Source organism: Lepisosteus oculatus, chromosome 11 (assembly GCF_040954835.1).
Source record: "Lepisosteus oculatus isolate fLepOcu1 chromosome 11, fLepOcu1.hap2, whole genome shotgun sequence".
In the NCBI taxonomy this organism is placed as follows: Eukaryota; Metazoa; Chordata; class Actinopteri; order Semionotiformes; family Lepisosteidae; genus Lepisosteus; species Lepisosteus oculatus.
Genome location: NC_090706.1, coordinates 21,744,648 through 21,756,293, shown reverse-complemented (window position 1 = coordinate 21,756,293; position 11,646 = coordinate 21,744,648). Strand labels below are relative to the sequence as shown.

At 39.1% G+C, this 11,646-nt stretch overlaps 1 protein-coding gene across 2 annotated transcripts in view; it reads right to left on the bottom strand.

Moving 5' to 3' along the window:
* Window positions 1-1,371: 1,371 nt before the first annotated feature.
* The window catches only part of tecrb (trans-2,3-enoyl-CoA reductase b), a 52,433-nt gene continuing 42,158 nt past the window's right edge, over window positions 1,372-11,646 (bottom strand). For both annotated transcript variants that reach the window (XM_015349571.2, XM_006631834.3), the window contains 2 exons: window positions 6,387-6,475; window positions 1,372-3,960 (listed from right to left, as the gene is read on the bottom strand). In XM_015349571.2, the coding sequence (XP_015205057.1) occupies window positions 3,787-3,960; window positions 6,387-6,475 (263 nt within the window). In that variant the 3' untranslated portion in view covers window positions 1,372-3,786. The remainder of the gene's footprint in view (window positions 3,961-6,386; window positions 6,476-11,646) is intronic.

Genomic DNA, 11,646 nt, shown 5'->3' with positions numbered 1-11,646 from the left:
GATGCCTTTTTTTCACATATGATGTTAGGAATAAATTTGTGACTGCTCATGTTTATTAAATGTTACGACGCTGTCAAATAAGGGTGCTGAAACCTGGTTACAAAGCTTAAATTCCAATTCTGGTATGTTTCATCTCTCCACATGGGTTTCCATATTGTATATTGAGTCACTGACTCAAGTCATTCCTCAATGTCTCCAGCACCTGTGTTATGTAGTCAAGCTGCACGCAGAAAGCTGTTCCCTTATATTTTGGAATGCTTTGGCATTAAAAGTGCTGCATTAATTAGTTCTGTTACTCCTAGAATCGTTTTTTGCTAGTACAATATAAAAAATACCATGCAGTCAAATGAATAGTGAATTGGTAATGTCATGTCCTGGGCATGCATGACCACCTCTGAAACTGGCTTACTCATTCTTATTCATTCCTCTTTATAATGTAACTAATGATGGCAGCCACAGAATGAATTTACGGAAACTTTGTTTTGGTAGAAGAAAGGACTTCTGGGTTCTTAAGCAGAGCTTTACCAAGGAACATGACAAAAAAATACAGCAAATGCAACCAAGAATTTCTTCAGGAAAAAAATGAAGGAAATCCTAGATGCCTATTCTTGGGGTGTTTTAGAAGATTGAGGTGTAAAATGCTTATCATTTTAAACATTGGGGTGGAGCGGTGGCTCTGTGGCTAAGGACCTGCGCCTGTGGCTAGAAGGTTGCGGGTTCAAATCCCACGGCTGGCAGAGGAATCCTTCTCTGTTGGGCTCCTGAGCAAGGCCCTTAACCCCAGCTGCTCCAGGGGCACTGTACAATGGCTGATCCTGCACTCTAACCCCAAGCTTCTCTCTCCCTGTCTGTGTTTCTCATAAAGAGAGCAAGCTGGGGTAGGCAAAAAGACAGATTCATTCTAGAGACTGACAAGGCCAGAATGGCTGCAGCAAAGGCTTGGGAGAGCAGCTTAAATTGCTCCATAAAGCTAGGTTTTGGTCACTTGAAATTACTGGGTTGAACACTGTGTTCTAATATGATCAAATGTATTTATTATCCAAAATTATAATGTGTATTGTACTTATCATTCATATTAATCTCATTAGCACAAATACCAATTGCTTTCACAGTAAAATACTTTTGTTTGTGCTTTCCCAATACTTTTGAAGGGCACTGTAAAGAAGTTCTATAAAGCACAGTAAAAAACAAAATATTTTATAGTCCAGAAGCCCACTCGGGTAACTTTGAAATTAAACAGGAATGCAAAAATAAGTTGCTGTTAAATTATTACTGGTCTTTTCAGATTCACAGTCATTTCTCCTCAAGCACTTGTGGGGGTTTCAAGAAATTAAAAAATGACCTAGGAACAAAGGTGACTCAAACATGGACTTGTTTTTAAGAACAAGCAAGGACTGGTATCTTTTATTTGTCCATTACAGCTTACAAGACACACCATTCGGAAGGTAAGAAAAATGACCACATTAAGAAGAAGCAAAAAAGACAACCAAGGCCAGCAGATGTCTGCATTCTATGTATTTAGACTGTTCTGTAAACAATCATTCACATACAAGAAAATGAGTGACAGATCAAATGAAAAAGACAATCGCAAATTAACATTTTATAAATTTGTCTCATTAGTACATAAGCATATTACAGAGCAATTCACGTGATTTTTTCAACCTCATTTCTAACTCTGTTGTATTAACAAGACTGAGTTAAATTAGAAGACAGTGAATGAGTTCTTTCAAAATTAAGACCATGAGTTAGACGGCATTACAGACAAGTAGGTTGCCACAAGACTGGAGTACTTCGCTGCACTTCGACAGCAGTAATATGAAAACGCAGGCAGAAGACAAGAAAATACATCACTCTTAACTATAGGTTGTAGATTTCTGTTCATTTTGATGGACTATCCAAATGTAATAATCAAAAAACATCTATAATGCAACTCAAAAGCCTCAGAAGATCCTTTACAATGCTAATGGTGGCTACTGTAGAGCTTTAGAAATTAAAATGCATTATTTAACATTGGCTGTACTACTAGCACTGAGCTTCGACAGATTTAATCCAGACTTCTAGTTTTGAATGGATTGATCTACAGTACACAGAACATGTCTTGCAAATTAAAAACTGGAATCCAGTCTGTACAAAGAAGAAGCTCTAAGAAGAAGAACAAAATATGTATGGTACTGACACTATTTTGTTAATATTTATATTCAGTCACTGGACAAAGTATTAAGAACCCCCAGTCAAATTAGTATACTTTCTCAGTGGCAGGCAATGCATACCTGCCTTGAGGAACAGGAGACAGACTTCTGTAACCATATTTAAAAAAAATAGCATTTAGGACTGAACATCATGTTTCTGCATATTTACCATTACCTCAATAGATTCCTGTGCTACTAGGAGAACAGGACTGATCCGCACATATTTACAAAACTTGTTCAAACTGTTACTTCTGCTCAATACCTTATTCAATGGATTTCTAATACACGTTGCTGAAATATGTAAGCCAAGGCATTTCCATTTGAAACTGTAGAAAACGTTGTTGTACAAATAATTCAACCCATGCTCCTAAATCAAGACTCCAGTTCAGATGCCAAGAAGAATTTATGGTTATAATCCACACAACTCCATTTCTTAGTTACTTTGCATAGTTAATATGTGCCACACAAAAAGATGGGTGGCCACAGAGATGTTACTGAAGTCTTTTAAAAAAGATTTTAAAAGTCTTTCAGTTCTGTGTATCCTTCTTACCTATAACTTTCTCTTTCTGCTACAGACATCCTGTAAACCTCACATTGCTACAATTGCAACATAGCACTTTTTCAAATTCAGCAGCTCTCAATCATTTTTTAAAAGCAAGTCAAAAAGAACAATTCAGTTAATTTTTTATTACAAACAAATCCACTTTTAGCCTTTCTGTAGTATCATACTCTTATCTTCCTTCTACGTCACTCCTCAGGAGGTTACAGGGATATAGCAGTCATCTTAATTCTCCAGATTCTAAACGCCCCATATTTCTAAAACATTTATGAAAACAGGGGTTCTGACTCTAAAAAGCATATCCCTAGAGAGTAATACTGCTCCATACCACTCTCATCAGTGTCATAAAACTTGATATACTGTAAGTACCTTTCTGTTCACACTTTCTATTACAATCCATAAATAGACTAAAATGTTTTTGTTGTAGAACAATGATTACTGGAAGAATCAATAAAATCTGGTTGGAAGGTTTTAAGTGAATGAAAAAAATGGTTTGGGTTTAGGTACAAGTATTTGAAAATGACTTTTTTCTGCAGCTGGTCTTGAAATCCTGACACACATTAACCAATAATGAATTATCATTACGTGGGACATGTGAAAATGTGTAGATCTCACCACAAAACCTGTGTGTCTTCAGGAATAAGAGCAGCATTTTTAAACATTTGCCTTTTTTAATCAAGTGCTTTTTCATACTTAACATGTCAGCTGGAAGGAGAAACTGCATCAGGATCCTCACTGCAAAAACTAAAGGAAACTGTTAAAAATATTAAGAATTTTTTCTAGCATTCATTATAGGTATACATTACTGAGAATGTTATCACAAAAAAATTACAGGAAGACTAAACAGAAACAAAGCTGTAATTTGAATGGCAGCAACAATTTCCACACACCACTAGCTACATCAAAAGTCTTTTGAGTTGCATTATGACGAATATTACTGTAAAGATTTTTTTCTCTCTGTTTAGACCTCCCTCTTTCTGATTCCAAGCTCCTTTCCTGGCCAGTTCCCAATGGTAATGTGAGGTGATCTACAGTAGCTCACAGTAGGAAAGGCATAATAGGGGAGCGCAGAGGAGGGTAGTCCCGAAACTCCTTCAGGTAGCTGCGGTGCTTCCCCTTCGCCCACACGGTCATCTGGATGAAACCCACAAGAGTGAAGAAGGCCACTGGCAGACATTGGGTCATCACCGTGAAGCCCACCCAGGAACCCAGCTGTCAAGAGAATCTGACATAAGCACACATCCCCTTCAAACTTTACATGAAAAATGCTTTAAAGAACATTTAGATCTGCCCTCATACTAGACATGTGCTAAAGTTTTTCCATCGATCATCTCCATGGCAAGTGCCATTCCATACCAAAAACACCCTGAATGGATGGAGTTGCCTGCCTCTCACCTTCAGATTATTAAAGAAAACAACTACCTAAAGTGCATTTAAATTCCATCTAAGGCCAACTAAAATTCTCAATCAATTAATGACTACTAAATGGGCAAGATGAGCATAAGGGCCACCTATTATTTGTTATCTTTATGTCCTTATATCTTGACTCCAAAGCAAAGTTTTCATCTTTCTCAATAAACTATACTTCTGGATAAATTGTAAAAAGAGAATAACTGTATAAAGGAAAGGTTATTCACAGAATTAAAGTTACTGACCTTTGAAAGAAAGGTCATTTGAAAGGAAGGAGAATAAAAAGGGTCAATAAATATGCTGTCAGTTGTCAATTTATAAACTTGTATTAATACTAAAAGTTCAGTGTTTTCTGTAAGGATTCCTTTGTGTCAGTTCCACCACATGCTATGACCATCTGAAAACAATAATATTATAGAGCTAAATTATTAATAATGATAAATTATTTGACATGAACAGCTAGCAGCCATGTCACCCTGCAACTCACAACTGGCAACCCACTGAAGCTAAGCAGATGTGATCCTGGTCAGTACCTGGACGGTACTGGAAGAGGTGATAGTGATACTTGAGATTTTGATTTTTCAGCTGAAACAAACGCATTTTTGAAACCATGGGCATCCCACTGTAAGCTGTGGCCAGAAGTGCATACACCAGCAGAGGGCGCTCACCCCACAGTCTGTGGGTCCTCATTCCCCAGTATAGTGATCGGGGACGCTATACTGTAAAAAACCGAGGTCCTGACCATCTGTGGTCATTAAAAATCCCAGGGCATTTCTCGAAAAGTGTAATCCTGGCATCCTGGCCAAATTTCCTATTGACCCTTTCCAATCATGGCCTCCTAATAATCCCCATTTATGAATTGGCTTCATTACTCTGCTCTCCTCCCCACTGATAGCTGATGTGTGGTGAGCGTTCTGGCGCACTATGGCTGCCGTCGCATCATCCAGGTGGATGCTGTACATTGGTGGTGGTGGAGGGGAGTCCCCATTACCTATAAAGTGCTTTGAGTGGTGCATCCAGAAAAGCGCTATATAAGTGCAAGCAATTATTAATTAAGTGTACTTGAATTATTACTCTTTTCATCAAAGCTGTTCCAGAGAACAAATAATTCATGAGACTCTAACTATACCAACTGCTCGGGAATATTCTTGCGCTGTGAGTGGAGTGTCCAGAAAAGCACTATACAAGTGAAAGCAATTATTATTATTATAAGATCTTGAAAAGCAACTTCTCAAGCTGCTTTACGGGAAAAAATAACAAATATAAGAGATAACAAAATTAGCACAAAGATACATAAGGGATTAGAAATGTAGTAGAAGATGCAAGGAGAAGACAGATGCCAATTACATAATAGTCTTTCTTAAGAAGAAAGTTTTGTATCAGGATTTGAATGCACTTAGGTGCAGGTAGGTGACTCTCTGATATCATTTGAGATAGAATTCCAGAGCTTTGGGGCATAACTAGAGAAGGCCCTGTCACCCATAGAGTGTAAGTGAGCTTCTGTGACAAACAGGAGACAAGATAGACAAACAAAAATTGTGAGGTGGAGTGTAGAAAGATAATAAACCAGATATGGACTTAGGTGCCAAGCCATGAAGAGCCTTAAAGATAAGCATGAGGATTTTACAATACAGGAGGAATAAAATCACTTGCACGAGACCTGGTCAAGATTCTGGCTGCAAAACTCTGGATATACTTAAGTTTGTTTAGTGTGAATTTAGATACCTCAGCGAGAAGGGTACTGCAGTAATCAATTCTGGAAAAGACTGATTTGCTGACCAGCTCTTCTGCTACAGTCAGAAACAACAGCAATTTTTCTGTAATGGAAGAATTATGTTTTTATAATATTTTGCACTTTTGATCCAGACACACATATCACCCCCAATCTCTTCAGTTTAGATTGTACTTGAATGTACAGTGCCCTCCACAGATTGGGTTTCTGCACTGGCTTTAGATAATTGATGGGAGGTACCAAGAAGCATGACTTAATTCTCGTTGCAGCTTAAATGAAGGAACTTTTGAGTCATCCAGGGTTTTATGTCAGAGATCCAATTAAAGAGGTGTTACTTTCAGGGTGTTACATATTTTATTCTTTGTTTCTGTAGCATTCACATTAAAGTATGAAAGATCCAAAAAAGACCAACTCAAGAAAAGCAATTTCTAAAGTTAAAACTAACAAATGTTCCAGCGACCACTGCTCTTTGTGGTCCAGAAACAGGGAGACTCACCTCGTAGGTATAATTGGGACAAGAGACCAGCAAGAAGAGCCATGTGAAGGGATTCTTTGTGGGGTAGGGAATCTTCCGGGTCTTGGAGCCTAGGGGACAGAGAAAGAGGCCAGTCTAAAATCATATCAACTTTTGGTTAATGTTAAATGACCACCAGTGTTTATCAGGGTGGAGTCTCTGCATGTTCGCAGTGGTCGCCTGTGAATCTTTCAAATCCACGGCAAGCTCCATATTCACCCTAACATTACTTAAGCATATTTGCTTGACTTGATAATTTATTCTAAAGCATTGCTTTATCTTTTGCTTTTCTTTTTCCTAATTAGCTGGATAACTCTCAAGCGGTCTGGCAAACTCCAAATGGGCTTTAAGAGTTCTTTTTGAGTTAGGGCTTCTTTCCTGCCACTCTCCTATGCAGGCCAGTGTTAGAGCTCTGGATATAGTTGACTGATGCACCTTCACTCCACTCTCAGCCACTCTTTCAGGTTCATTGTTGGCCTTTCAGTGGCTTTCCTCACAGGTCTCCTTCTTGTGAGGATGCTGACTTTTCAGGAATGGCCTTTCCTAGGCAGTGTCTGGGTAGCGTGATGCAGTTTCCACTTTTTGACTGAACTAACAGCGCTAACTGGGATATCCAAAAACTTTTGTTTTGGACTTTTTACTTATGTATGCATTTTTGTTACAATGTTCTTTAGTCTTTTTTCTACCTTTCCTTAAAATTCACTGCCTCACCAATGATCCCTAAATAGACTGGAGATTTTATCCAGTTAATGCAATAATCACTTCAATGGCAAACAGTCAGAGGCCAATGGTACGGCAATTATATCCATGTTAGGGCAATTTATTTAACCTCAGTAAACTACCAGAGCACAGGATTCTGAATAAAGAAAGCAGGATATCTCAGCTTTTTTACTTTCTTTAAGATATCTGCTGACAAATAACTAATTTTGTCTTTAAACATTTTCTGTTTAAGCTTGTGAGTTTGCAATAAAACCGCTGATTGGAAAAAGATGTGCAAGTATCATCTGTGCTCAGTCCAGCTTTGCACTCTGTGCTACTAAGATTAGAGGCTTTGTGGTGATGAATGAATAAATTCTAAGGATATATTTACTATTTTTAATTTTAAGCCTTACTAATAAAAGTGAATTGAACTGAGTAAGAGGCAAAACAAAGGAGGCTCTGACAGTGACAAAGTATGACAAAGAACATAAAAGAGACAAGCACGATGCAAAAGCCAGTAGTTTGAATTACAAAGTGTACTTTAAGTACTTATGCCAAGGTAGACCCACAACAGCAATTATCACAGATGATGTCAACAGATGAGAGATCTTCTGGCATTTATGGAAAAGCAGAGGCGATTAAAAATTAAACCAATGTTAAATTCTCACTCCCCATCAAACCTTCACACATGTTCCGAGTCCGACCTTCAACACTGCCCTTAAAAATGCTGTTGGACAACAACACTGTGCATTATACAAAACTGATCTTTCAAAGAAACTATTGTTTAGAAAAATGCACGTAAGCAATGCATGCTATCACACATACAAAATTTATGCAATGTGACTGTATAGTACACTACTCGCAGAGCATCAAGGCTGCTTTTTCTATTAAGCATACATTTAATACTGCTTCAACACGTTTACAATGGCATTGGAGTGGTGACAATGTTATATTAGTTTAGTACAAAATGCTTCTAGCTGCTGAATGTGCAAAACAACAAAAAGGTAATAGGTTATGTGCAAAAATATGCATCAACAGAATAAAATAAAGGGATAGAAATTATGGGGAGTGAGCTTTTGACATGTATGATAGAGGTAGATTTTCAATGTGTGTTTGGGTTTTTGGTAAGAAAGAAAGAAGGCACTGTGAGGTTCAGATCATAGGTGAGAAGTGAAGTGAGAGTGAGAGTGGCTGGGAATTTAAGTTTGATAGTGCGGGGCTAAAAACTGTCTCTGAGTCTGGTAGTCCGGGCCCGAATGCTCCTGTACCATTTTCCAGATGGTAGCAGATCATAAAGTCTGTAGCTGGAGTGTGTGGGGTCTTTGATTATGCTTAGAGCTTTCCTCAAGCACCGTCTGTCATAAATGTCCTGGATAGATGGGAGGGTAACCCCAGTGATGGACTGGGCTGTTTTCACCACCCGCTGTAGGGCTTTGCGGTCAGCAGCACTGCAGTTGCCATACCACACTGTGATGCAGCCTGTCAGTGTGCTTTCTGTAGTGCATCTGTAAAAGGTAGTGAGGATCTGGGGACATATCTTGGCTTTCTTCAATCGTCTTAGGAAGTACAGGCGCTGTTGCACTTTCTTGATCAGACAGGTGGTGTTGAGAGACCATGTGAGGTCCTCGGTGATATGGACACCAAGGAATTTAAAGTTACTGACCCTTTCCACTTCAGTCCTGTTGATGTGGATAGGGGCATGTCCGGTTTGCAGTTTCCTGAAATCAACGATCAGCTCCTTGGTTTTGCTGACGTTGAGGGTGAGATTGTTGTCATCACACCATGTTGTAAGGAGATTGACCTCCTCCCTGTAGGCCCTCTCATCATTGTCTGTGATCAGACCTACAACTGTGGTGTCATCGGCAAACTTGATGATAGAGTTGGTGTTGTGTTTGGCCTTACAGTCGTGGGTATAGAGGGAGTAGAGCAATGGACTAAGCACACACCCCTCGGGGACCCCAGTGTTCAGAGTTACTGTGCCGGAGGTGTGGTTTCCAAGCCTGACAGCCTGAGGTCTGCCTGTCAGAAAGTCCCAAATCCAGTTGCAGAGGGTGGTGTTGAGACCCAGTGCACTGAGTTTCTTGACTAGTTTCTCTGGGATGATAGTGTTAAAAGCTGAGCTGAAGTCGATGAATAGTAGTCTTGTGTATGTGTTCTTTTTGTCCAGATGGGATAGGGCCGTGTGTGTGGCAATGGAGATTGCGTAATCTGTGGATCTGTTGGACCGGTAGGCAAACTGGTACGGGTCCACTGTGTTTGGGATGGTGTCCTTAATGTTCTTCATGACCAGCCTCTCGAAGCACTTCATGATGACAGGTGTTAGTGACACTGGTCGGTAGTCATTAAGACATGTCACTGTGGTTTTCTTTGGTATTGGGATGATGGTGGTTGTCTTGAAGCAGTTCTTATCATATTTAGTATAACTAAAATACCCTGAGCCTAGCACACTTCATCTTCTGCTTAGTTCTCTGTATCCATTTCTTAACTCATTCCCATCTTTCTCTCCTTGAAAATGTTCTCAAACATCAATCATTTCCACTGCAAGCTCTTCCCTAGCCACTGCTAGTGTAACAGAACTTTATATAAGCTGAGTGAACTTCTGTACTGTGAACCTTTACACTGAGGTTGAAATGCTATTGGTTTAATATTCAGGATGACTCTTAAGAGAATTTCCCTTTCTCTGGTGCTGGGAAGTACAATAATCCTTATGTTGCTCTCACCTTTGCTGCCCGAAAAGCCAATTGCCCCATCTCTTCATAAATATATCAATGGCGTAAAATGTTTGCTTGGAAAAAGTATTGGTGCTTTCTGAAGGCACAATAAATTAGCCTTTTCTTTTACTTCAAAAACAGAAAATAAAGCAAATTATTTAGTCTTCATTTGATAATTAACAGTTCTTAATTCTTGAAGTTAGCATTAGGAAACTGAGAATTCATCAGTTGAATTCCCCAACAGACCTTAGAACGATGCCCTTTTACTCAAGATTTTGACAAATTAAACAAAGCTATTTGGCCTGCACCCATCAGTGTTGTAAAAATAACCAAATACAGTTCTGACTGGATGCCTGAAAAGTGCAGTCATCCAGTCACATGCCTGCTAGAAGGCAACCATGGGCTTGCACTTCACGCTGTGTTGATGGGGGCTGAATACGGCAGAGATTAGTTATAATTGTCTTCACTGACGAGAAGCTCAATGAAATCAGCTCACTAAAGATATACATTTTAAACAGATAGGAGTGTCTCACACCAGTGGACATCCAATGGGAAAACAACTGTAAAACAAGTAGTGCACCTGCACAAAGACAGGCCAAAATATTAGGAACCCCTGTCACAATTTAAAATTGGAAAAGCTAGCTAAAGTTAGCTGAAATCTGTTAAGAAAACAAGAAGCCACCAGCAACTTACAATTTTGTAACATTTAACAAATGGCATTTAAAGAAAATGTGTCTGTAATTTTAGTACAAGTCAATCCCCTTAATCACTCAAGAAAGCTAGCTTGAAAGGCCATCTCTCTTTGCTCTGGAGACTTCACGTTTATGTTTAAAATAAAAAAATCACAGGAATCAATTTTCTACACAATTGTAAAGGAAGCACAGAATTTGAAACAGAGTGCAAACATTTGTTCAGCACCAAGAGACTCCGGATTGTACATTGTTACGTCCCAGTGTGTGGTCCATGTGTGTTTTGTTGCTATGTTTCACACTTCCTGACCTTGATTGTTCTCCCTCCTCCATTGGTCCATCATTACACAATTGTTTCCCTGTGATGTCATCATCAATCAGCTTCTCAGCCAATCAGAGTGCAGCTTATTTAGTATATAAGTTGGAGGTTTTCTGAATTCGTTTGTCTTCGGTTCCACTCGGCTTAGCTTTGGTTTCGTTTCGCTTTTGGTTTTGCTTCGGCTTCGTTTCACTTCGTGTGTGTGTGTGTTATCATATAGCTTCAGCTTTGTTGTTTTGTTGGTTTGTGTTAGTCTCTTTGTACTTTCGTTTGTTTTTGTGTTATCCTTGATTAGCCATTACCTTGCCCAGATGTACTGTATCAACCTCTGTGTTCTTTTGTACCCTGTTACTTGTTTCTACTCTTGGTTTCCCTTATTGGTATTCGTAGTTCATTTGTGTATTTGTGCAAATTTTTGTGTATAGGGTTATTGTAGGTTGTTGGGTACAATTTGCACACGTAGCTGATTTTTGTATTAGTCGCACTAGTTTAGTACGGTGAGTGCCTTTTTTGTCTTGTATCGTTTTGGGTAGTCAGTGAAGGTTAGCTAGGGTGTTTGAAGACGCTGAAGACCGCGTGTTTCGGGTTTTCTTTTGTGGTTAGGTCAGCTTCCCTCACTTTCTTAGCCAGTTCCATTCTTTTTGTTGTTTTCTTTTCTTTGGCACCACTAGTTCCTTTTCACTGTGTTATTGTGTCCTATTACGTACCGTCACTTATTCACGTTAAAATAATCACTTTTGCATCAACCTTTGTGACATGCTTCCTAGTCCCTCACCAGAACCCACCTGTATCCAAAAAATATCCTAAATGTTACACCCCTTTAC